This window comes from Chionomys nivalis, chromosome 21, assembly GCF_950005125.1.
Source record: "Chionomys nivalis chromosome 21, mChiNiv1.1, whole genome shotgun sequence".
NCBI lineage: Eukaryota > Metazoa > Chordata > Mammalia > Rodentia > Cricetidae > Chionomys > Chionomys nivalis.
The window spans coordinates 47,156,107-47,182,376 of NC_080106.1; the positions used below are offsets into that span (position 1 = coordinate 47,156,107).

At 47.7% G+C, this 26,270-nt stretch overlaps 1 protein-coding gene across 4 annotated transcripts in view; it reads left to right on the plus strand.

The window, feature by feature from the left end:
- Znf827 (zinc finger protein 827) overlaps positions 1-26,270 on the plus strand; it is a 179,849-nt gene that overhangs the window by 68,882 nt on the left and 84,697 nt on the right. For all 4 annotated transcript variants that reach the window (XM_057753775.1, XM_057753776.1, XM_057753777.1 and 1 more), the window contains exons 6-7: positions 21,389-21,628; positions 23,769-23,826. In XM_057753775.1, coding sequence (XP_057609758.1) covers positions 21,389-21,628; positions 23,769-23,826 — 298 coding nt within the window. The remainder of the gene's footprint in view (positions 1-21,388; positions 21,629-23,768; positions 23,827-26,270) is intronic.

Consider the following 26,270-nt stretch of genomic DNA (forward strand, 5'->3'; position numbering starts at 1 on the left):
TTGAACAATAGAAAACAAACTGATACTAGGTAAACCCGAGAAAGGCGAAGTTTTTTTGTTTTGTTTTTTTTCTTTTTCGAGACAGGGTTTCTCTGTGGTTTTGGAGCCTGTCCTGGACCTAGCACTTGTAGACCAGGCTGGTCTCGAACTCACAGAGATCCGCCTGCCTCTGCCTCCCGAGTGCTGGGATTAAAGGCGTGCGCCACCACCGCCTGGCTTGAAAGGCGAAGTTTTAAAGTAAAGTAATCTCTGAGGTGGGCACAAATGAACCAGAGAAGGACACGCAGACTGCCTTCTGCCACAGTTTTGGTGGGGCCCTTTGCTTGTAAGTGCTAGAAGTCCCCTTCAGGGGGTCAGCAAGGAAAGAAGGCAACAGAATGTGCAGGCCTGGCCCTGGCTAACGGGTCCCACGCAGGATGCAGCAGGCCCCCAGAACCCAGGAGGCCCCTCCCGGTGCCTCTCTAGGCTTACAGGTGGGTTTTGCTGTTCAGTCCAGAGGTGGGAAGCAGTCATTGTCAACAGCTTTTCAGGTTACCCCTGGCTCAGAAGAACAGCTAGATAGCCTTCTTAATCCCAGTTCCAAATTCCAGCAGACTCCTTAGCTCCGGTGAGGGCCCACCAGTGGACACTTCTGTGTCGAGAGTTATGGGAAAAGCCTGTTGGCAGACATGTCTGATGTCTGTCCGCTCACCCTGTAAGACTGGTGGGGAGGTAGAAGAATATCCAGAACTGAGTCTTTGGGTGGTCAGCCGCATGCAGGACACCCCAGACTTAAAGGAACAGTCTATAGCTGCTGTTATTTCAGCACTGCATGAGAATGTGCTTCGGCCTTCCTCTCCGGGAGCAGCTCAGTGGAAGCCTGCCCATCCGGGCTGTGGCCTGGCCAGCCCCGGCTCTCAGAGTCACTGGGGCGTCAGAGACTTGTTCTTATGTTCTGCTCCAGACTTAGCTGGTGAAGTCCTTCCAGCTCTGGGGGTGAGGGCCTGGCAGCCTGTGTTCTGTTTGACAAGCTTTCCAAGTGACCCTGACTGGAGAGCGTTGGCCTAGTGTGCTGAGTAAGTGGCTGGAGGAGTGAGTGGGCCATCTGAACAGAGTGTTTCAGGCTCAAGCTGATGGGGAGCAAAGCTCCATTAAATGTCCCTGTTTCCTTTAGAAAAAAACCGAAACAATTCTTCTGTGCCGAGGCCTTTTAATTTATCATGAAATGGTGGCATCCAGCACTTTTGAAGAAGGACATGCATACCTGATAAATCAAGAACATGTTGCCCATGAGACTGTGATAAAACCACTTTCTTCATGTTTATTGCAATTAAATTTCTGAATTTTTCCTGGGCATGTTGGTGTGGTTTTGGAGAAAGTCTCCCTACGTCACTGCAGACATCAAACGCCATGCTGTAGATGTTTCCGCTCTGAAGAATTTCTTGAGAAAAATGAGAATTTTAGCGAAATTAATTTTCAGGCTGAAAACAGTTCGCTATTTTTCCTTTGGGAAGTACCACTACTTTCTTGTAAACTTTCTTATTCTTTTGTCTTTTCAAGGTTTTCATGCGTGAGTACCCTGTGTTTACACGGAGCACACTTTAGTGTGTCTTTCTCTAGTCAGCTAGCTGTCCTTTACTATAACAAACACACGGCATAACTCCTTACAACAGGGAACAGTTAACTCCGGCTCAGGATTGGAGGTTCCAGTCTCTGAGTAATCACCTCCATTGCCTGGGGCCTGTGGCGAGCCAGCACCTTACTGTGGCAAGTGTTTCAACCAAGTATAGCCAGGAAGTAAAAGAGAGGAAAAAGAGCCCGGGGTCTCACAGTCACCTGGGAGGGCACACCCCCAATGATACGAAAACTTTCTCTAAGTTCCCACCTGCTTAAGCCCCCCACCAGGAGTGCCACTTGGAGGGAGGGGGTCAGCCTTTAACACGTGGGTGCTGGACATGTGCAAGACATAAGCTAGAGCCTATCGTGACATCAGTAATAATCTGCGGGATGGAAATTACATTTTATTTTATCATCACAAAATTTGCCTTCATCAAACTTACAAGTTGCTTAACCGAATAGTGGAGAAGATAGAGACCTTTTCAAACATTTTTGTCTATGTATTTGAGAGAGGGGTTTCTCTACATAGTCCTGGGGTTCACTCTGTAGACCAGGCTGGGTTTCAACTCACAGAGATCCACCTGCCTCTGCTTCCTGAGTGCTGGGATTAAAGGCAGGCACCACCTCACCTAACCCTAACACATTTTTTTAAACTTAATTTTACATGGTGCCTATGCTTCTACGTGCTTGCAAAAGCCACCTGTGGCTGAGGAGATGCCAGCAGATCTGTATAAAGTGCTAAAGGGCTGGGCTGGAGAGATGTTGAGGGGCTCTGCTGCTGAGAAGGAGCACGCACCTGTGCTCCGTCCCCCGGAGCTGCAGGATGGAGGGAAAACACCACCTCTGGCAGACTGACCTCTGACCCGTGCACCTGCACCATGGCAGAAGCACCACACACACACACACACACACACACACACACACACACTATTTTCTCTCCTTGTTTTATGAATCTTTCCACTTGTCAAGTCTTTGACCGTGGCAGCTGCACAGTCTGATCAGACCCACGTTGGAAACCGCTTTTGGATTTGCAGCTGTCCGCACACACGGAGAGGCTCACTGAGTATGGCATTGTCCTGGGGGTGGGCATAGTTCAGGTTGTGCTTTACAGGGGGTTCCAGGTTGTTGGTCATTGGTGTTTTGTTTTAAATGTTATCTCAATAAAAACAGATTTTTATTGAGCCAGGTGTGGCAATCTGGGCCCATCTATAAACATAGATCTCTGGAGGCAGAGACAAGGTGCAGAATGATCCCAAGTTTTCAACCAGCCCGAACTTCCCCGAAGGCTAGGGACACACATGGCTCTTTTGGTGAAGTGAGGACATGATGTTGACCCCAGAGCCCGTATGAGCACAGGTGTTTTGGTGTGCATTTGCCATCCAGGCACTGGGAAGCTGGAGACAAGTGGATTCCTGGGACTCAACGGCCAGCTAGCATAGCCTGCAATGTATCAGTAAGAGACCCTGTCTTTAAAAAAAGGGGGGTGTGTGTGTAGAGGATGTCCTCTGACCTCAATACACGCCCCACACCCCCCATCTTTGTGATTCATGCACACTAGGTAACATTTAGTCATCTGAATCCTGTGACTCTGGTGATCTTCTGTGGAAACTGTGTATCCAGTAACATATCTAGCTCCAGAATATTCCTCCATCTCTGGAGGAGGCTCAAACATAGCAACATTCCCCCTTCGGTGTCTCAGCATTTGATACGATTTGCTTACTCGGGACACATTCTACGAGTGAACTCATGTGGTCTTTGTGTCTGACTTTTCAGCATGTTACCATGGTCTGCCAATTCCAGTTTTCAAATAGCATGTTATTTATTTTGGGAGTGGGCACCACTGATGTGGAGATCAAAAAACAACTTGTTGGAATTGGCTCTCTCAACCAAGTGAGTCGAGGGGCTGGACTCTAGCCGCTGCTTGGTGGCAGGCATCTTTCTCTGTTGACTGTCTCACTAGCTTCTCTGTATGGATTCTGTTTTCCTTTTTATGGCTGAATATTGACAGTTGTATGGATACATTGTATTTTCGTTGCCCTTTAATGGATTGTGTCCCAGTCTTTGCCGTTATGGATGTTCCTGACAGGTTTCCATGTGGACTTACAGTTTTAATCTTCTTGGGTATATCCTGTGCTGTGTATTTGGGTTACCTGGGAACTCCCTTTAACAGTTTAGAGAACTGCCGGATGTTTTCTCCAAGGCTACAACAGTATTCATTATCCCTTGTAGGATGTATGAGGTTTCAACTTCTGCATGGCCTTATGAAAACTTATTACCATCTTTTTTATTGGAACCACCATAATGGCACAACCCAGCAATTTCACTACGGTTTAGAGTTGTCTAGTCTACGATGAGTTTGATACAGTTTCACTCGCTACTTAGTACTTGAAGGTCTTCTCTGAAGAAACATCTCTTCCAGTTCTTTGTTCGCCTTTTGCTTGGGTTACTTTTGGATTTGTTCCTTTGTTTGTTTGGTTTGGGCTCATTGAAATTTCTCATATTCTGGACATAAGTCTTGTCAGAGAGATGAATGGCAGGGCCGCCCATTTTGGTGTGTTTTCTTTTTCTTTTTTTTTTTTTTTTTTGGTTTTTTTCGAGACGGTTTCTCTGTGGCTTTGGAGCCTGTCCTGGCTGGTCTCAAACTCACAGAGATTCACCTGCCTCTGCCTCCCAAGTGCTGGGATTAAAGGCGTGCGCCACCATTGCCCGGCAAGAAAATTGAACCGCCCAACATTGGGCTCGAACCCACGACCCTGGGATTAAGAGTCCCATGCTCTACCGACTGAGCTAGCTGGGCAGTTGGTGTGTTTTCACGATAGCTTTACTTACAACACAGAAGTGTTTGCATTTGATGGAGCCCAGTTCAGTCTTTGTTCCTTTTGTTGCCTATTAATGCCATTCTATTTTCTGTAATTCTAAAAATTAACTAAATGCAGAGTTGTTTAATACTAAAAGGAAAACCCATCTTATATTAGCAGAGTGTCATTTAATTTGCAGGGATATTAAGCCTATGAAACCTAATTTATTGAATTATGCCTATCCAGTTGAGGTGACCTCTCTAATTTTTGATTTGTGTGTTAGTGTCCTCAGGGTGATGACCAAGTACTTTTGCATGTTAACTTTATAAGTCATTTTCAAGGGATACAATGAGCAGTGGACTTGTAATGAACGCCCAGAACTCTTTTCTTGCTGCCTCGCTTACTTCTTGACCCCACCTCCATATATGTGTATGTGTGTATGTATGTTTGTATGTATTATGTACTCACACAGTCTAAGAGCTGGGGACTAAATCTAAAGAAGTAATTACACTTTTAAGATCACCTGTAAACTCAGAGAAATGGAGCAACATGGAATATCACATATGTATTTTATATAAATAAGGGGCAGATCACTTTAACGAGATAAAAACGATGTGTTTCTGTATGCAGAGATATTCGTTGAAGGCTGAGAGATCCTGTTGAACTCAGAGGGAACACAGGGCTATTATTATTCTGCCCGTCTGAGCAGGACTGAATGAGAAGTCGTTGCACCCTGGAAGGCTGTCCCCCTCTCCGCTAAGAGGGAGGAGGGAGAACCCTGCTTATACAGCCGATCCGTCTCTGCCCAGAAGAGCCTCCTGTTATTTTATAATTCTGCACACTCCTTACAAATTCTTAGGCTTCTGTACCTGAATGGCTGTTGCCGCCTTCTGTATCCTCCCCCCACCCCCATCAAGCTCGGGTCTCCAGGGCCTGCACTCAGCACCTCCTTTTCCCCCTTTTAGCCCCGGCCCCTCTGGCCACCCTTTGTGCTTTCTTAACCAGCTTCCTCCTGCCTCCCACACTGAAGCCTGGATTCGGAAAGTCCAGACTCAAAGGGCTCTTGTTTTATTATCATTTCCTTCTTGCATAGCTGCATATGTTAATAGAGCCACGGAAATTTGTATTGGCTGGTGTTCCCAGAAACCAGGCAAGCCCTCTGCAAGGAATTTCATAGGCTACGCCTTCACATCGGCTGCCTTTTCTGTTTGACTGTCTCTGAACTGAGGCGCAGTGGAGTCTCCATACTGAGAGACTGGATAGGGTTGCTCAGTAGGGGTAGGGGCTGATGGGTGGGTGGGCTGATGGGTGGGGCCCTCAGCTGGTCCTGTGGGATAGTCACAGAACATCTCGGAAGTGTGCTTGTGGGCTAGTGTCCCTGCTTGCATGCTATTTTCTGTATGTCCCTGGGATAGATGACTAGTGACATCATCATATGGCACCAACAGCTTCCAAACAAGCCACTGGCAACTGCTTTCCTATGGACAGTGCTGGGCAGAGCTTAGTTAGCTGAGGTCTCTGATTGCAGTATGGACGCATTATACCGCTTCTGGAACTCTTCTTCAGAAGACACCCTACCAAGTGCAGGTGGGACCTTGGTTCAGTCCTTGTTGCATTGTGTGTGTGTGTGGTTGTGTCTCTTGACACCCCCACCCCCGCCCCGGCTCCCCAGCCTTTCCCCCTGCATGTTACTCCAGACATAATCCAGTGAGGGAGAGCAGAAAAAAAATCCTATTTTTCTCAATGAGACTAGAATATTCTTATTCTGCATCAGTTTTTCTTCTCACTTCCTTCCCCTTAGCTGATTCATGTCAAAGAAGGGGAAGATGCGCATATGTAATTAAATCCCGTGACTGAGCTCATCAGGGTAGTGCTGGCATCAGGGACCTACCTGGAGAAGGGAATCCTCACTGTGGAGTAGCAGGCCCTCTGCCAAGTGGCTGAGTCACCCCCAGCAGGAGCCCTTCTGGAGTCTGTGCAGGGTCTCTGCGCATGCTCACTCCAGGAGCCAGTACAGGCAGAGCCATGGAGACCCATTTCCAGTGGACAGGAGTCCGTCCATGTAGCCCGAGGTTGGAAAAACCTTCATGAAGAGATGATCTGGCCGTGGCATCTGTTACTCAGTATGACAGCTCATGATTTAACAGTGGTGTTTTCTCCTGGTCAAAGTGCGGGGACGATGGTGTTCCTTTGGAAGAGATCTTTGTCTTCCTTCCTAATAATTCTCTTCTTAACTCCACCCCTGTGTATGTTTCCCTGCATAAATCAGACTGCGTTTGTGCTGTGGGTTGATTTACTTCCCTGTTTCCAACAGCTGGAATCCGCACATTTCCTGGTTTCCCGTGGCTCGCCCTGTGCTTGTGTGGCTTATCTCCACAGCTGGAGAAGTGAGAAGGCCTCAGAATATACGCACGCACAACTCGGGCAGTTTGCTTCAGTCTCCAAGTCAGGTGGCCAGTGTTTAAAGCCTGAGTTACGAGCCATTTCCTTACTTTTTACCCCTGCGGTCAGAGCTCTGTAAACTCACTGTTGGCCTAAACGGTTTGGCTTCCAGAAACTCGTTTGCTCTTGGGGTGGAGGATGTTCATGGAAGGCCTTACAGAAGCTTCTTGTGAGCCACACAGAGGAGGCTGAAGGTAACTAACAGCCCCTTTAAGTCAAGAGGGAAAGGGACCAGCAAAAGGCCTAAGGATGGAGAGTGAAGTAGGGCCCTTGCTTTGGTCTGAACATTCAGACAGGGCCAGGAACCTTCATTGGCCTGCGAGGTGGGGCCATTTAATCAGGATGCAGGGTAATCTTCTTTAAACAACTCCTGCTACTGTAGTGTGCGTTGCGTGTTGGGCCCAGGGGTTGCTTGCATGTAGACGCTGTTTGCTGTTTCCTATCAGCATTGTTCCTTCTAGAAAGCTCTTCCTCTCTGACTGTGTTCTCTGGGCATCCCCAGAGCTGGCTGGTTCAGATTCTATGTTTAACAGTGGTTGTTTGATTTTAGGCCTAGATAACATATACTCCCCACCTCCAAATCTGGATAGCTATTCCTCCCTTCCCTTGAGCCCCAGCACCCGGGAGAACGGGACACAGGAACCAGAGAAAACGGAAATGAAATGAGTCGCTTGCGTCACTTGTAAGAAGGTTTGATTCAGAAGACATTCGTGAAGGTTGTTGAAGCCCAGCCAGAGTTCATTAGGAGGATACCCACACATTCCACATCTCAACCCCATGGGAAACCAAGTCCTGGGGGCGGGGAAGATGTCTGGAGCCCCGTGCTTGGTTTTGGTTGTGAAGGCTTTGATTTTGGCTGAGCAGGTAAAGGTTTCTTAGGACCCAGTGAGCCCTGCTCTTTGGCGCCTCTACCTCTGTTGTGTTTCCATTCTGGTATGGATCTTCTTTACAATAGTGCCCCTTGATCTGCACAGCGGAGCCTGTGTGTTTCAGGCCCCGGGGGCTCCTCGTGAAGCCACAGACAGCAGCAAGCGCTATTGTACGTTATGGATCCCTATGCTCAAAATTTTAAATCACAAATTAGGCACAGAGAGATTAATGACAATAACTAATGATAAAATAGAACCAGTAAGGCAACATGTTATAAAGGTTACATGAATGTAACCTTGTGCATGGTGGCAACCTTCCTGCTGACCACAGGTAACTTAAACTATGGAAAGTGAACCCAGAAAGCAGAATCTATATTTCATGCATTCATTCACTCATTCAGTCACTCATTCATTCAGCGAACTATTTATTGAGTTCCTTCTTTTTTCCAAGTCTAGTTCTGAGCACTAAAGACACAGCTGATACGGTTTGTCTTACCCCCTCCCCACACTATTCTAGTCTCTGTTGTCACAGGATGCACTAGGAGCTGCCCTCTGGAGCATGGGTAGCAGCCCCCAGCTGACCAATGCTGTTGGGGCAGTGAGGCCTCTCAGCAGGGGTGCACGTGTCTGGCACCACTGTTTTTATATTAACAATATTAGCATACTGTTATATGCTAGTGTATATAATTATGCCTGCATGAATTAGTAGTTTTTAACACCGTCTAAAAAAAAGAATTTTAAGCTGATTTTCACATTCTGAAGTTTGCTAAAGAGCTTCCAATAAAAAGTAAGCTTCGTGGACTGGAAAGTAGCTCAGCTAGTAAAGGACTTGCCTGTCAATCATTCGGACCCGAGTTTGCCCCCCAGAACCCATGCTTAAGAAAAATTAAATGTGACTGTACCTGGTGGTTGCTGCCTTTAATCTCAGCACTCAGGAGGCAGAGGCAGGCAGGTCTGCGTGAGATAAAAGCCCAGCCTGGTCTCCATAGGTCAACCAGGGTTACATAGTAAAGGCCCTATCTCAAAACAATAGCAAACCCTGGTATGGTGGCACAAACTTGTAATCCCAGCTTGGGAGAGGCAGAGAATAACAGACCCCTGTGACCCTCACCTGTCAGCTTTTCAGTCTAAGCTTCTGCGGGTAGGTTAGTGTTTTTGTTTTCTTTTCTCTTTGTTTAAAAAAAATGTGGTGGCACTTTAGGAACAAGAGCCGTGGTTGGCTTCTGGCCGCCACACCCCGGTGCACAAGTGAGCACACACATTCCTTCACACACGTCCATGTGCACACGCAAATACAATGAAGGAACTGGATGAAACCCTAGTTATTGAAATACAACTTCACTCGCTCCTTCATCTCTGTGGACACTAAGAAATCCTATACTCTTGACAAACCAGTGGCCATTCATCACGGAAGTGGCTCTTGTTTTTCAGTTTGCTTGTTCTTTTTTTTTCATCCAGAATTCTTTTGAGACTTCAGGAACTGTTAAAAATCAGCATTCATGTTAAAGCACGGTCATACATACAAAAGCACACCAACATTCTGATATACAAATCACGGTCATACATACACAAGCACACCAACATTCTGATATACAAATCACGGTCGTACATACACAAGCACACCAACATTCTGATATACAAAACATGGTTATACATACACATGCACACCAACATGTAACATGAGGGCCAGCTTGTGTCCCATCCAGTACCCCATAACCAGCAAGTCCCAAAGAAAATCACACAGAGATCTCCATAAGTTATAAAACTGATTGGCCCATTAGCTCAGTCTTCTTATTAGCTCTTGTGGCCATTATTCTTATCTATGTTAGCCACATGGCTCAGTACCTTTCAGAGTGGGGTAGGTCATATGTTGCTTCTTCAGTGGTCTGGGCTGGACTGGTGAGGAATGGGCTTCCTCCTTCCCAGCATTCTCCTGTTCTACTTCCTGTCTGGTTTTTGCACCTATACTTCCTGCCTCTGGCCAATCAGTGTTTATTTAAAACATGATTGACAGAATACAACAATTCTCCTGCACCACCAACATTCTGATATACAAAGCTCTCTTAATACCAGCGGAGGAATAGGCAGTTCAGAGATTTATTAAATGGCAAAGGATAATTATTTTTAATAGCTTTAAGGTTGAGCTACATGCTTTCGGTGACACATGCACCCCTGCTGCTTTTTTCTTTTGCCTTTTTAATGTGAGACAAGAAAAAAGTACATTCTGGACGTTGATGAAAAGTAGGTTAATATTTTTTAAATGAGATCATTTGGAGTGTTACCAAATGGCCTATGTATGGTGTAAATGCACCTCTTTAGCTAATTTCTAGTGAAATTATTAAATGAGATGAAAACAAGGTGATTGGGGGAGAATTTTGCATTAACACCCAGATGCTCAGAGTTCAATATATGATGTTAGGGTTACTCCAAGTCTCCTTCTGGGTTGGCAAAGCTTACTCCCTGAGCCCCCAGTAACTGAAGGATCTCTCTTTTCTTTTCTTTTCTTTTCTTTTCTTTTCTTTTCTTTCTCCCTCCCCTCCCTCCCTCCCTCCCTCCCTTTTTCCCTCCCTTCCTTCTTTTCTTTTGTTTGGTTTTTTGAGACAGGGTTTCTCTGTGTAGCCCTGGCTGTCCTGGACCTCTCTCTGTAGACCCAGCTGACCTCCAACTCACAGAGATCCACCTGCCTCTGCCTCATGAGCACTGAGATTAAAGGCATGCACCAACCACTGCCCAGGGAGGATTTTAATTCTTGATTTTGGGGGGGAACAGAAATGAAAACTGGTGCAAATTGGCAAGGCTAGATGGATAGATACAGCCAGTCCTGTGGTTACCAGAACCAAGTCACAACCTTGCACTGTAGCACTGGGTGCTGTTTGGAGCATCACCTTAGGCAGGGACCTGGGACAGTGCTGGGTGGCTGCGGTGGGGATGCCACTAAAGATCGCCACTGTCCACAGGAGTAAAAGCCGCGGTTCTTTGGGCAGACAGAATGGTCTGCTCCTTGTCGCAGGGGAGCCCTGGGGCTAACTCCTTCCTACTTTTAAGGTTTGGACTCAACTTTTTATTATCATTCTGAGATTTATTTATTTTTATGTTACACATGTGAATGTTTTGTCTACACGTATGTTTGTGTGACATGTGTGTGCCTGGTGCTCACAGAATCCAGAAGAGGCTATTGGATCCCCTGGAACTGGAGATACAGACGGTTGTGAGCTGCCATGTGGGTGCTGGGAGTTGAGCCCGGGTCCTCTGGAGGAGCAGCCTGAGCCACCACTCCAGCTCCTGAACCACACTTTTCTAGGGTGTAGTTGTTTCTTGCAAGTTTGGAGTAATTAACAAAATAGAGCACCTATAGTCATGTGCTTAGAAAGATCAGTTCCAAGCTTCTCCTCCACACTACTCTGTTTAGTTGTGAATTACCGTGTATAGCTAATTCCTCAAATGTGTGTTACTGTGTCCCACTGTCTCCAGGAATACTTACTGATGTGGACGAGACACACTGGTTAATTCAATTCATAACATTTATGATTATATTTAAGAGTCAGCTTTGATACAATATCATTGAAATGGTTTTAGGAATCAAAATGTACATGTAGGGGTGGGGTGAGAGGAGGCTATAGTTAGGCTTAACAGCTATCGTTTTAACAACATTCTAATGAGGAATGGTGTCTCAATCTAGAAAAGAGTCATTTAATTAATGAATAATTTAATTAGACACAGATTTTTAGTTACTTTCCTCAAAGATACTGGTTTGTCTCATTGTTTTGATTGGTTACTCTTGAATTGTTTTGAGTAGCTTTGGGGTGTGTGTGTGTGCGTGTGTGTGTGATGTGAGCTAAAGATCATTATATATAAGAAGTCATTGTTCTAGAAGTTTCTCCTGAATCTATAAGAACTGCTTTTCTACCCCTGCTTCACTTTATGGAGATAGTTTCATCTTTTCCACCTCAGAAAAGGTGACCAGTGTGTCCTCCAGGCCAGTATGTCCACCGGGGGAAGAAGGGCTCTGGTCAGAGTCTCTCTGGGCTTGGCAGCAGCCATGGGCAAGCCCCTGTCTCAGTGTCATTCTTCAGACTTTACATTCTCAGCTTTACCCTGCTAAGAGCCCCTGGACACTGGCCATTGTGGCCATAAACCCAAGGTGGAGCCCAGAGCATATAATCCCCACAGTGAAAAGGGGCATGCCAGCCCACTCCTTTAGAGAGCATATAATCCCCACAGTAAAAAGGGGCATGCCAGCCCAGTCCTTTAGGGAGCATATATTCCCCACAGTGAAGAAGGGCATGCCAGCCCACTCCTTTAGACAGCAAATGTCTCAACTCACACATGCTGCATGCAGCCTTTTCCAAGGCAGAGACCCTGGGTCAGTGAAAAAATAAAATGGAACAGAATTGAGCGCCCAGACCTCAAGGTCTCCAGTCTAGCCAGGAGGTTCTCATAGCCCCTCTCTGAAATTACAGGGTGAGAGAGTCAGGGCCACAGGACCGTGCTTGCCTTGCCCGCCCCTCTATTGCTTCCTTCCAAGAAGGAAAAACAAACAAACAAACAAACAAACAAACAGAAAAGCAAAACCAAACAGCAGGCACATACCATCAGAAGTCTGTGAAGTTCCTTTATGCCTCCATCCTTTTGGCCTCTGGTCCAGTAGATCTGGCCTTAACTGTCCTCTGTTCAGCCTAACTCCTTATTCCATTTAGATTTTGGCATGGGCAGGAGGGCAAAGCCAGGGCAGTTGATCTGTATCCTGTGCCAGCCTGTGCCAGGCCCCGTGTGGAGATGTTACCTTGTAATTTCAATCCAGGTCCCTGGTCATTTGTCTCACCCACTTGGTGCTTTTGGTTGCATGATAATTAACGAAAACATTAAGTTACGATAATCCAATAGCAGGAGTCAGATTTCCTGTGTGGAAGAGAATGGTTTCAGTGTGGCACTGTTGGCAGTACTTCCAGCGTGTGTATGTGTGTGCATGCATGTGTGTGTATGTGCGTGCGTGCATGTGTGCGTGTGTGTGTGCGCGCATGCATTCGTGTGTGTGCGCACGTGCATGCATTGTGTGTGTGTGCGTGCATGTGTGTGTGCGTGCGTGCATGTGTGCGTGTGTGTACGTGCATGAGTGTGTGTATGTGTGTGCATGCATGTGTGCGTGTGTGTGTGCACGTGCATGAGTGTGTGTGTGTTGTTTCTCAGGTGCTATTCACCGTGTTTTCTGAGACGGGATCTCTCATTGACCTGGAACTTTAACCGGCCGTCTCCATTCACGTCCCAGGAATTGACTCCACCTCCCCAGACCTAGGAGTGCAAGTGCACACACCACACTCAGGTCTTTTATGAGAGTTCTGGGATCAAACTCCAGTCCTGGGACCTGAAAAGCCAGTACCTCACCAGCATGGCCACCTCCCAGCTTGTTTCCTGCTCGGAAGCAGCTGCCGTGGCTCCCGCGGTTCTGGGCCTCCTAGAGAAGGGAGGGCAGTTGATACTTGGACGCCAGTGCCCTTCTATCCGTTCTTCATGTGTTAAGTGTGCAGTGCACACGCCTTCCTTCCAGACACTGGCCTCAGGAAGGGAGAGTAGCAGTTCACCCCTGCTCTACCTGGCCTCAGGTAACACTGTGATAGACATACACCAGACATGCCAGCTACACTGGCCCTGTGCTGATGACAGAGGATCGAAGGTGTGGGAAGAGCCACGCCCTCCTGAGACCTCAGTCCAGAGGGGAGCAGGCCTGTAAGGGAATTCGTGGTGGTGGTGTCATATGCAAGGTGCACATCTAGGACAGTCGAGAGAATGCCGGCCGGGAAGACATGGGGACTTCTGAAAAGGGGTTTGCAATCTGAATTCATTTTCTTTTTTAGATATTTAAGTTTGACTTCACTACCAAGAGACTAGCTGAAGAATCTTTGCTTTACAGATGGACTAGTAAACCTGGCATTGTGACAGAAAGTGTGAGCTGGAGAGCGGATGGGGTTCATGCCTAGTGGTACAGTTGCTCCTAGGGAAGGTCGCCAAGCCTGGAGATGGATGTTGGTGACGGTAGAATGACTGACACCCGTGTGTACATTTAAAATGGTGTGGTGGCGCAAATGAATGTAGACAGATTATATAGATATATACAGCTTTAATAAGGAAATAAACTTACAGGACCACAGGTTCCCGCGGTGTACCGGAAAAGCGGAGCAAAAGAAAAAAGGGCTGCTGGGCTCACGCCCGGCAGATTTATCCGTAAACATTAGCCCGAGGCGAACACGCCCCCAATGGGTGGGGCTATGTCCCTACATCTCCCCCTTTTGTCTAAATAAGATAGAACCAAACCAAATACAACTATATACAATAATAACAAATAATAAATATAACAAACAATATTGAGAACAAAACTTTTGTTAAACATTTTATCTCAAGGAGTCTAAATAACATAGAGAGTAACTACAATTATATAATCTTTAACTCCGTCAAAGATCTGAGAAGGGAATAAATATCACTTAACAATCGAGAGATATCCAAAATGTGTAACAATTGACAGAGACAACTGACTACCTGGGCAATCACCCAAAGTCTCGTTTGTAATGTTGAGTCAACCAACTTTGGCTAAGGCCTAACATAACTGGCATACCATTATTAAAGGCAAGGAACTTTTTTAGGACTATCCTACCCTGTCTTGGCAAGATAAGACAATCCTGTTTTATCCACTTAGGGATATTTTGTATCTTTGTCAGAAGTTGAGGTATGGGCTTTTTTTAACCCAAAGGCCAGTTCTGCCAAGAAGACAAGCTCCCAGTGGAGTGTCTTTGGTGTTTAACGTTTTCTCGGGAGTAGAGTGGTGTTGTCAGGAGTAATTGTGTCTTTTTGGCATAGAAATTTTAGGTTAGATTAAAGGCCATTTTCTACAGCTCTTTGAAGAGGCTGAAGATCATACTATCTATACTAAATATAATCTCTATGTAACTAAAAGACCTGATAAACTTAAAAATAAATATGACAAACATATAATTCTCAATACCTATCTAACTTTGAAGACTAAAAGAATAAACAACTGTGCAATATATGAAGACAATGATCTTTAACTGTAAACAATGTCATAGTATCAGAGGTAGAAATGTACAATGTAATATGGTAGATGTATTAATACAATATGGACAAAGTTATAAGCATACTCATACAAAAATAGAGGTAGGAACACTCATATTTAATATTTAACATATCAATATACAAGAAACAGTACCAGTACAATTTTCTATAGACAGTAATTTACAAATACCAATCATCCCAAGGGGAGGGATGGAGATATTGCACAGGTTTGAAAGGTTCTACGGACCTCAGTTATGTCCTCAGCACCCACAAAGAGCTGGACTTGCAGTCACAGCATAGAGGTACGAGAGACAGATGGATCCCAAGTGGACAACCAGCTCTTCTAGTCTGGTTGGTGAGCTCCAGGCCAGTCAGAGACTTTGCCTCAAAAGGAGGCAGATGGCATTTCTGAGGATGATACTAGACGTGTCCTCTGACCTCCACCTCCATACACACATGAGCATAAACATTCACACACTACACACATCCAAGCATAAAGAAAAAATATGGTCAAGATGGTAATTTTTAAGGAAGGCTTAGCCATCTCAACAAGAGTAAACTATGAAAGTGAGAGATAGGTCAGGTAAGGCAGGTCTGTAACCCTGCTGCATGGGAGACTGCATGCCTGTGACCCTGCTGCATGGGAGACAGCAGCCTGTAACCCTGCTGCATGGGAGACTACAGACCTGCATAAGAGACTGCAGGCCTGTAACCCCACCTCATGGGAGACTGCAGACCTGTGACCCCGCTGCATAAGAGACTGCAGGCCTGTAACCCCTCTACATGGGAGACTACAGACCTGTGACCCTCTACATGGGAGACTGCAGGCCTGTAACCCCGCTGTACCAGAGACTGGGGCAGGAGGCTCACAACATCAAGGCTTTCCTGAACTACAGAACAAGTTCAAACTTATCTTAATGAGAGCCTTTCTTAACCATTTTCAGATGAATACATAGTGGTAGCAATGAAATCAGCATTATGAACAAGAACTGGGGTACAGCTCACGGACAGAACACTTGCGGAGAGCACACAAGTTCAGTCTCAAAGAAGGAAGAGAAAGAGGGTTAGTTGGCCATTGACTCCATGTAACCTAGGCTGCCTTCAACTCAGGATCTTCTTGCCTCCCAATTGCTGTGGTTTCAGGCATGCTCGATCTCACTACGGCACCCAGAGGGGATTTTGACAGTTTCGTTAAAAGGAACTTCACAGCCTCCATCCTACCAGACATGTGCAGAAGGACTTAAGAAGGAAGAGAGTGACTTAAGGGACACCATTGTGAAGTGTGTCCTGCATTTCCCTTAGCTATCCTGGTGTGTGACGTTTGTCCCTGACATCCAGAGGGGAAATATAGGCTGCATGCTGCTCTGGTGACATGGCTCTGGCAGGGGTGCATTCAGTACACTTTGTCCCTTCGATCCTGTAAAGAAATGGCGGCTTCCCTTGGCCCACACCTCGACCGTTTCCCACTAGAGGCCTGAGCGAGTTTACCTTAAATGTCGTCCAGTGTAAATGGATAGGACGTCAGCGCAAAGGGGGACGGTAGGCCATGGGTAGGAGCAGGACGGTGGAGGGACTGGGTGTTCCCAGGCTTCCGGGAGCTCACCTGGGTAGGAGCAGGACGGTGGAGGGACTGGGTGGCCACAGGCTTCTGGGAGCTCACCTGGGTAGGAGCAGGACGCTGGAGGGAATGAGGCCCGGAGCTCACCTGTGTGAAGGCAACTGCAGGGAAGAGAGAGATCTTGACTAAGTCTCTGCTGAGGAACACCTGCTGACCCAAAGGAGCAAAACGACTGCGCAGCAGGACAGCAAGGGACCTTTCTCGTGGCTTCACAGGTCCCTCCCCGTGCTTCTCCAGTCCTTTTCTAGGGTCTGAAGGAAGAAAACTGAGAAAGAATGGGAAAGGCAGTCCCTGCTCTCCTTCCTTGCAGTGGACCACTGAAGACTTTTCTGGGCAGAGACACGACTCACCTTCTGAGGAAGGTCCCTCTGGGGCCCAGTGCATGGCATTAAGCCTTCCGTTTTCTGAATCCGGAGAGCTTTGCTGTTTAATGGGTTGTAGTTCTTGTATTAGCTGAGAATGATCAGGTTATAGGCCACCCAGCAAACGGGACGGAGCAGATTCCGAGAGTGGGAGACAGAAGTGAGAGCTGCTTTTGTTTCGCTTTACAAATGCACTTAATTCAGGGCACCAGGTCTCCCGCTTCACCTTGGCATCCCTGAAGCCAGACCACACGATACCCCCAACACCCCAGGAAGAGTCCATCACCACCTTTGGCTTGGGTTCCTGGGTGTCCTTACAAACTCTATTTTAATTTCACTTTTTGTATTAAAGGGACATTAGTCTTCTCATGAATCATCCAGATTTGCACTGCCTGAGGGCAAGTACATGATCAAGATTGAACCGATTGTAGAGTGGCAGATTTACTGACCAATGAGAGAACAGAGTGGGCTGGCTGGTGGGACAGGGCTTCCCCCTGTACCCCTTCTGCCACCAAGCTGGGTTTGAGTGGGATTTATCCAGTTCCCCTCCTACACACTGCTAGGGGTCAGAGGACATGTCACTGCACCGTTCCAGTCACAAGCTGGACACCTGCGTCTGTTTATGGGCATTGTCTTCTTACAAAATAGGTGTGTGTCACATTATCACACTTATCAAACGGAAATTACAGATAGGAAGGAACATTTCTGTGTAAGGTCACACAGAACCTGCTTCTCTTGTATCACAATTGGTTAAGGCTGTTTTGTGTGTGTGTATGCAAGTGTGTGTGTGTGCGTGTGTATGTAGAAGTATGTGTGTGCATCTGTGTGTGCAGAAGTGTGTGTGTGTAGGCTAAACATCAACCTTAGGTGTTGTTGCTCAGGATCTGTCTGCCTTGATTTTGAGCCAGCGCCTCTCTTTGGTTTGAGGTTCACCCAGGAGGCAAGCCCCAGGAATCCACCTGTCTCCCCCTACCCAGTATTGAGCTTACTCTGAGAACTCACTGACTGCCATGCCTGACCTTTGTACATGGGTGTTAGGGGTCAAATTCAAGGCATGCTCTTTCCTGACAAGTGTGGCCCCACCCCTTTTAATCTTATAGATTCCTTGGGACAGAAATTAGTGCTTGTCCTATGAAGTAAGAGACTCTCAAACCTTTTCTATTGTGTGCATGCGTAGGTCCCAGAAGTGAACACTTAGCCCTGGTGCGAGCGAATGGTAAGAACCAGTGGGAATGCTTGATTCAACTGTTGTCCTGTGAGAATGTTGCAAACAGGAGCTGAGCTGGGGACAGTGGTATTTGAAGCAGACACCTGTGTTCCCAGGTCAGACGACCTCTGGTCCTAAGCCAGACTTGTTCAGGCAACCTGGCTGGGCATCCTCACAGATCACAGCACAGTGAGGCTAGCAAAGCTCACCCTGCTACCCAGGCTGAGGAGGAGTGAGCATGGGTGGAGGGTACCTTAGCGGGTGGGAGCACTCACTGCTCACAGATCACAGCACAGTGGGGCCAGCACACTGCTACCCAGGCTGAGAAGGAGTGGGAGGAGTGGGGGTGGGCGGAGCGTGCCTTAGCGGGTAGGAGCACTCACTGCTCACAGATCACAGCACAGTGGCACCAGCAGAGCTCACCCTGCTACCCAGGCTGAGGAGGAGTGGGGTGGGAGGAGGGTGCCTTAGTGGGTAGGAGCACTCACTGCTCACAGATCACAGCACAGTGGGGCTAGCAGAGCTCACCCTGCTACCCAGGCTGAGGAGGAGTGGGGTGGCGGAGGGTGCCTTAGCGGGTAGGAGCACTCACTGCTCTTGAAGGGGACCCAGCACCACATGGCAGCCATAACCCTGCAATACCAGTTCCAGGGACCCCAACATGCTCTCTGGCCTCATCGGTGCCAGGCACACACAGTGGACACACTTACATGCAGGAAACAAAAACGGCGAGGGAACGCTTGGTAAGGCTGCTTGGGAAACAAAGGACCGTGCGGTACTGACTGGTGATGCTGGGCTTGCCCACTCACTCGCAGTTTGTACTGCTCCCCACACATCTGGGGTCCATCAAGGAGATTAAGGATGCTAAAGGTTGGGGGCTGGAAAGATGGCTCAGCGATTAAGAGCACTGATTCTTCTTCCAGAGGTCCTGAGTTCAATTCCCAGCAACCACATGGTGGCTCACAACCACCTGTAATAAAATCTGGTGCCAACTTCTGGCCTGCAGGGATGCAGGCAGAACGTTGTGTACATAATAAAAAAAAAAAAAAAAGGATGCTAAAGGTTTTGATCAGAGGTCAGTGTGTTGAGCACTCTGCAAAGGTTGTTGTGAAGACAGAAAGCACTTACTTCCATGCAGATCACACTGGAAGCTACCCCAGTTGGCCTGAAAAACCAATTGTTCTGTTCAATTCAGGGTGGAGACAGTCACGTGGCTTTTGATCCAGGGTCAAAGATGGGGACCTGAGGGTGGAGGAGGAGATAGATACACTGTGGAACTTCTTCCCAACTTCACTCTTTCTGGTGTTGAGACTTTTCTTTTTAAGTCAGTGAGTCTCATTGTATTCTGGCATTCCTCTGTGTGTGTCCTCAGGCTCCAGAGAGACTTTGCAGTGTGAAGGTCAGAGCCACCGTTGTGTACCTGTGACCCTGACCCCACTGTTTGGTTTCCACATACTGAATACTCTGTGGGGACAGGAAGAAGGAAATGTGTGTGTGATTGCTCATGTGGGTAGATGATCCAGCTGGAGGTTAGGGTGCCTGTGGGGCCATCACATCCCTAGGGCAGGGAGCCTGCACCCCAGAAAGTTGCTGATCTGTAACTGAAAAGGTTTTCTGCCCTCCTCCTCCACTCCCTTTCTCCTCCTCTTCCTCCTCCTCCTCCTTCTAGTTTCTCTCTTTCCTCCTACCCCCTCCATTCCCCTCTCTCCCTCCTCCTTTTCTTCTTCCACCTCTCTTTTTCATGCCTGACTGAATCGGCGAACTCTTTTTAAGAGCTACTTAGATCTACTGAGGGGAAAACAGTTTGTCACTGAGAGGAGAAGGGGAAAAAATATAGATGAAATATTCTAGTATCCCAAAGTTCAACTGCTGACCAAAGAATTGACAGTTTTTTCACAAGAATCGTGTGTAATGCATTAGGAAGAGAAACAAAAAATTAGCACTCTTATGATAAGCTCGCATTGGTAACCACAGATTAATTTTAATGGTTTAATTTAAAGTGCTCTTCTGTTTGCTTGTTTGACTTTCCTCCCCGCTCCGCTCAGCAGTTTGCGGCACTGATGGCTCTCTCCCCGTTGCTGGACTGACCCAGGAGTCCGTGCTTGCAAATACTGTTCTGTCAGTTGTCAGAAGACTGTTCTGTCCTGTGCATTCTCCGCCTCTGCTGTGCAGCTGCGTGGCATATCGAGAAACTCGGTAGCTGCTTCATGCGGCTGTGGTGGTGGTGGTTGCCGTCCTAACCTGGTTCAGGGGTTTCATTCCTTGCCTTGTCTTATTTTGTGCAGCTCTTTGGCTGGTTGCACGGCAACTCCAAAGTCTTTCTTGATTCTGTCCTTTCCTGTCTCTAAGAAGGACCCTTGTCACTGGCTTTAAGTTTTCCTGGGTTATCCACTAAAACTTCATTCATCTTGGGTCCTTAGTCACATCTGTGAAATGCTTTCCCCCAAACAGGACTGTGTTCACAGGGTCTCATGGTCGGATGCTGGGTTACTGCTCAACCCACTGCCTGTCTGTCCTTTAGCTAAGTGTCCCAGTCATCTCTGATTTTTGTCTTCCAGGGTGCTGTGTACTCGGTAGTTACTAATACATGTTTACTGGTTTGGAAATGTGTCCAAATTCGTGCCTGGATGAAGCGACCCACCTTGGTCCAGGCATGTCCTGTGCTTCACTCAAGGAGTGCATGACCATAGACACCCAGGCTCGCAAAGCAAATGGCTGTCTAGAAACTTTGAGGAAGAGCGGTTGTGATCTGCCCTCATTCTGGGCTCTGAGACCGCTTCTAGGTGTAAATCTGGGCTTCAGTTAACTTGAGAAGCGGTCTCAAGCATTAGTAGCCCCCAGAAAGGTAGAAATGCCTCCAAAGAATCCACCTCGTTTGACCTTTGTCCTTTAGATGCCTTCTTAGAGAGAAAATTCTTGATGCGGGCTTTAGAGACAGGGAAGAAGTTGTCATTTTAGTAAGCTCGCTCTTATCTGATTCGCTGAAACTGGCTGAGCTATAAAGTCAGAACAGTCTCTGGCTGCTTTCTCTGTTTACAGTCAGCACTGGACTTAGGGTCGGTCAGGGAATCCCTCACCAAGAAGCCTGAGGTTCTAGGCAGCCAGGCTGTTAATTCTGTGACCTTGGGTGCACCACTCTGTTTCCAGCCTTTTCTGGAAGCCAGGTGGGTGGAGCCAATGGTTTCACACTGTGTCCTAGAGTCCGGTGGTACCCACTCTTCTAGACTCTTTTCTAACACAAACCTCATGGTTTTCTTTGTAATTAGCGACTGAGTTGGCTGGGGATACACCTCAGGGTGGAGCATGTGCACCCCTTGCATGCACTGGGCCCTGGGTTCAAGTCCCAGCACAACAGACAGACAGAAAGACGGCAGAAACTGGGTTTGCTTCAGAATGAAGGACGGCTCTGGTTTCTCTCACTCACCTTCTTGCAGCGGAAAGCTACAAGGAAACACAAGCAGTGAAAGTTAAAGAGGAACCCATGGAGGTGGACATCCAGGACTCCCCAGTCCCCATATCTCCCAGCCGGACCCTTGGCTACAGCACTTTAATGGGGCGAGAGAAAACTGAACCCTTACAGAAGCTTCCAGAAGGTAGAGTTCCCCCGGAGAGGAATCTCTTCAGCCAGGACATCTCCGTGAAGATGGCTTCTGAGCTTCTTTTTCAGCTCTCGGGTAGGTGAATGGTGGGACATGACACTGGAAGGGAAGCCCTTCTTGGGAAGGGGAGGTAACCCACACCATAGGGGGTTTGGAAGGATCTGTTCTGTGTATACCGCAATATTAATGAGGTGTTGCCAAATCGGATTCCTAACTCACTTGTAGAAAATGTTAGGATTTTATTTATGTGGCGGTCACATGACAGCGTTTGGAAGCTGCTTCCCTTCTCCCAGCACATGGAGCCCAGAGGTAGAGCTCAGACCCTCACATTTGGCATCAATCCCTCTGCTTGCTGAGCCCTCTCACCTGCCCAACTGGCTTTAACATGGTTGGAAATTAGGACTCTGTGCAGTTCTCTGGTGATCCCTTTGGCCAGGCTCAAACATGCACCTCTGGGAGGTGTTGTGTTGATCTTATTCATGGCCATTTCTTTCTAATGGCGAAAGAGAAACTTCCATGTCCTCCAAGTGAACCTGTATTGCTGGGAAAAATCATATTGCCTGAATTAGTGAAATTTTTATTATATCTTGCTGAAAAAATTAAAAAGAGAGAGAGCGAGGAAAGTAAAAAGAGGAAGCACGAAGGCTGTCTCCAGCTGTGGTCTAAGAGGGTGTTTTTGTAGATCAACCTTGTTTCCTTCAAATGCTTGGAATCCAGAGGTGCAGGAATTTAGCCCTGTGAAGGGTCTGGTGCCTGAGCTGTGCTTTCTCTGCTTTTCCAAGCTTCTCCTGTTTGTCCCCGGAGAATCTGCCGTGCTGCTCCTCCTAGACCACGAAGACTGGTTTTGTGTGTTTACAAGACTGGTATTCTGGCACACACACACACACACACACACAAACACACGCCCTCATCTGGGTCTTCATGGAGTTTTTCCGTCAGTCATTTCTCACTGAAGTTTGATAGAGCAGACAGCCTTCACATCCCTGTTACATATGGCACTGTTGTACCCTTAGAAACAGGCAGGGAACAAGCTGAAGTCAGTGCCACCCTGACAGGTCAGCTTCTCCGTGGCCTGGTGACACTGCCCCAACTGAGTGGCTCTCAGTGACACTGAGATTCTCTAAAGTGGTGGAGATTACTAACTCAGTAAGCTTTAAAGGGCCTTGCTCATGCTGTCCCTTTTCTAAAAGCCTAGGCTTCATAGACAGTGATTTAAGAGTATGGATCAGCTGAAGGCAGGACTGTGTGGCTCTGAGAGGACCCACCCTGGCACAGACACAGCCTAGGTGACCCCAGACAAGCCATCCTGCCTACACTGCATGCTAGCTAGCTAGCAACTGTGGATGCTAACAGGCCATCCAGCTCCTCCCTTGGTGTCACTGTTGGAAGGAGGGGAAGGGGGTGTGCGTGTAAACACGCACAAGTTAGCTTCCTTAGGGTCCCCTCAGTCAAAGGCAGCTGGGAAAGGTGTATAAGCCTTGTTTACATTTTGCAAAAAGTCCCCAAGATGAGATTTTATTTTTTTAAACCTACCTGGTCATAAGATCTGAAAGCTTTGTAGGTTGGCCAGGTTTTCTGCAAATGCTTCAGAGAAGCCATCGAGAGCTGGGATGGTCAGGGGAGAGTCCTCATGTTTGTGCGGGGTCAGCGAGGCTACGGTTCAACTTGGTGTTCTTGAAATCCAATTCAGTAATTTCTGACAGCTGCGGCATACAGACCTCAGGATGCACGAGGAGCACGCTTACCTCTTGTCTAATGACATCATTCTGTTCCTGGTGACATTTATTAGAATAAGCAGTCCATGACAGCACCAAGAGCTCTCTGGCCATCCTCGGAAGGAGTCCAACAACGCAGACTGTCGTCAGAGCTAGGGACAGAACAGTTGCCACAACTGCAGTTGGAGGGCTTAACTGAGGAAAACAGGAATTACCAGCTAGGGAAGGATGGGAAGAAACAACTTTTCCTGTGCACCGAACCTGCGTGCATGTTTGGGTGTGTGGTATGCACTCGTGCTTACTGAGGCCGAGTTACAACCAGGCAGCACCCACACCTAACTCGCTAGTTCTTTTTGCTCGGTGTTTAGTAGTTTTGTGGCTGCGTCTAGATGCGTTTGATTTTCCCAATAAGATAAGAGAGAAACTGGGTGTTTCTATCTAAAAGATGTAAGTAAACTGAGCGTAACCCAAGGCATGTGTTTCGTTCTGTCTCCTTACAGAAAAAGTGAGCAAAGAACACAATCACACAAAGGAAAACACCATTCGGACGACCACCAGGTAGGGGACTGCTGTGCCGGGTCACCCCTGTGCCTGTGTGCTGGATCACCCCTGTGCCCGTGTGCTGGGTCACCCCTGTGCCCGTGTGCTGGATCACCCCTGTGCCCGTGTGCTGGGTCACCTCTGTGCCTGTGTGCCGGGTCACCTCTGTGCCCGTGTGCCGGGTCACCTCTGTGCCCAGTGTCACCCCTGTGCCCCATGTCACCCCTGAGCCCCGCGTACTGGGTCACCTCTGTGCCCCGTGTCACCTCTGTGCCTGTGTGCTGGGTCACCCCGTGCCCCGTGTGCCGGGTCACCCCTGTGCCCGTGTGCTGGGTCACCCCTGTGCCCGTGTGCTGGGTCACCCCTGTGCCCGTGTGCTGGGTCACCTCTGTGCCCAGTGTGCTGGGTCACCTCTGTGCCCACGTGCTGGGTCACCTCTGTGCCCGTGTGCTGGGTCACCTCTGTGCCCAGTGTCACCCCTGTGCCCCATGTCACCCCTGAGCCCCGCGTACTGGGTCACCTCTGTGCCCCGTGTCACCCCTGTGCCCCGTGTGCCGGGTCACCCCTGCTCCCGTGTGCCGGGTCACCCCTGTGCCCCGTGTCACCCCTGTGCCCTGCGTGCCCAGGCCTGTTTCACTCATGCATGGGATGCTCTTCTTCAAACCCTGCGGATTCAAAGGAGTTAGAGCTTTCTCAACATTTTCTCCCAGAATTCTCAGTTGTTGCAACAAGACAAGCTTCTAGGATAAACAGACAAACCTTATTGTTCATTAGATATGTACAAGGGATAGGTCGGCCGGCTGGGAGATTTTTCCATACGTCATTTTTTTTTTTTTTTATTCCTTACGATAAGTTTATGAAGTAGATGCTCTTATCACCTTTGCAGGAGCTTACTTATTTTCTTACTTTTTGGTACTTGATTCTGAACCCAAGGCCTCTTTCATAGTGAGCAACTGGTAGAAGTGTCTGAACCTGAGGGTTGAAATGGGAGGTGCAGTTTAGAGGCTTAGGCTAGGGCAGAACCAAGCTTCTTCCGGTGGTTCTGTGTCACCCTGGCTCTGCTATTCCATCATCATTGACTTGAAGCACTTTCTGAGGGAAAGGATTTTAGAGCAGACGAAGACAGTGGTTTTGTATAGTTGCAGGAGGGTGAGTGAGATGGCTCAGCGGGCAGAGGCACTTGCTGCCAAGCCCGACCACCCGAGTTCTGTCCCTGGAACCCACATGGTAGGAGAGAATTCTCCTCTGACTTCCGCACACATGATACGCCCACCCCATAAACAAGCAGTCAAATGAATTTTTGTTTTTAAGTTGCAAGAGCTGGGCACCATGATGTATCTTGTAGTCCCTACTGCAGGGAGCTAAGGCGGGAGAATTGCTTGAGCCTCAGAATTAAGACATCTTAGACAGCAAAGTGAGAGCAAGTCTTTAAGAAGAAAATCGGGAAAGTGGATCTGAATTACACACTGTAGGCAAGAACAGTTCCCAGTGGCGGAGGTTCTGCTCAGCGATGTGGATGGCCCACCTTTGGCCATCAGTCAATCTGGGTGCTCTCATAGGGCCCCGGAGAAGCGCCCTCAATAAAGAGTGAGGTGGGGGCTGGAGAGATGGCTGCTCTTCCAGAGGTCCTGAGTTCAATTTCCAGCAACCACATGGTGGCTCACAACCATCTGTAATAAGATTTGGCACCCTCTTCTGATCTGTAGGCACACATGCAGACAGAGCACTGTATACATAATAGTTTTAAAAAAGAAAAGTGAGGTATATCAGGGGCAGCAAGCACATCTGCAGAGAGCAGCTCTTCCCTGTGCGGGACCATTCCCCACCCTTAGCTTGCTTCTGACTCAGCCCAAGACAGGAGCTGCATGGGGAGTCAGGGCCAGATGAGTTTATAGGACAGTCAGCCAGGGAACTGGTTCAATCAGGAGTTTGCTTACCTGGGCAAGCAGAGTTGCATTTTTTCTGACTGATCAGTTGACTGGTTTTATATATTTAATTCTTGTGTGTGTGTGTGTTTACGTGGGTTTACATGTGTGCATGTGTGTGAGCCACAGAACAACCTTGGAGTACTTCTTCAGGTTCTTCCTCACTTTGCCTTTTGAGACAAGGTCTCTCAATGGCTTAGATCTCAGCAAGTGGGCTAGGCTGGCTGTCAAGCGTGCCCCAGGACCCACATGCATTTTTTTTTTAAGTTGAGTTCTGGAGGATTGAACTCAGGTCCTCAATGCAAGTATTTTACAAGCTGAGGCATCTCCCGAGCCCTGTTCTTTCAATCCTTGAAACAAATGATAGATAAATGAACGATTTTCTTTCAGGCTGTAACGACCTCATTGCACCATCAAGTATAGACAGAATTCTCTGGGATTTTATCCCAAGATTTTCTTTTCTACTCAGTTCAGCGGAATTCAGAATATTGGATATCAAAGAGAAATAAACACAAAGTCAGTTTGCCTCATCCCGGG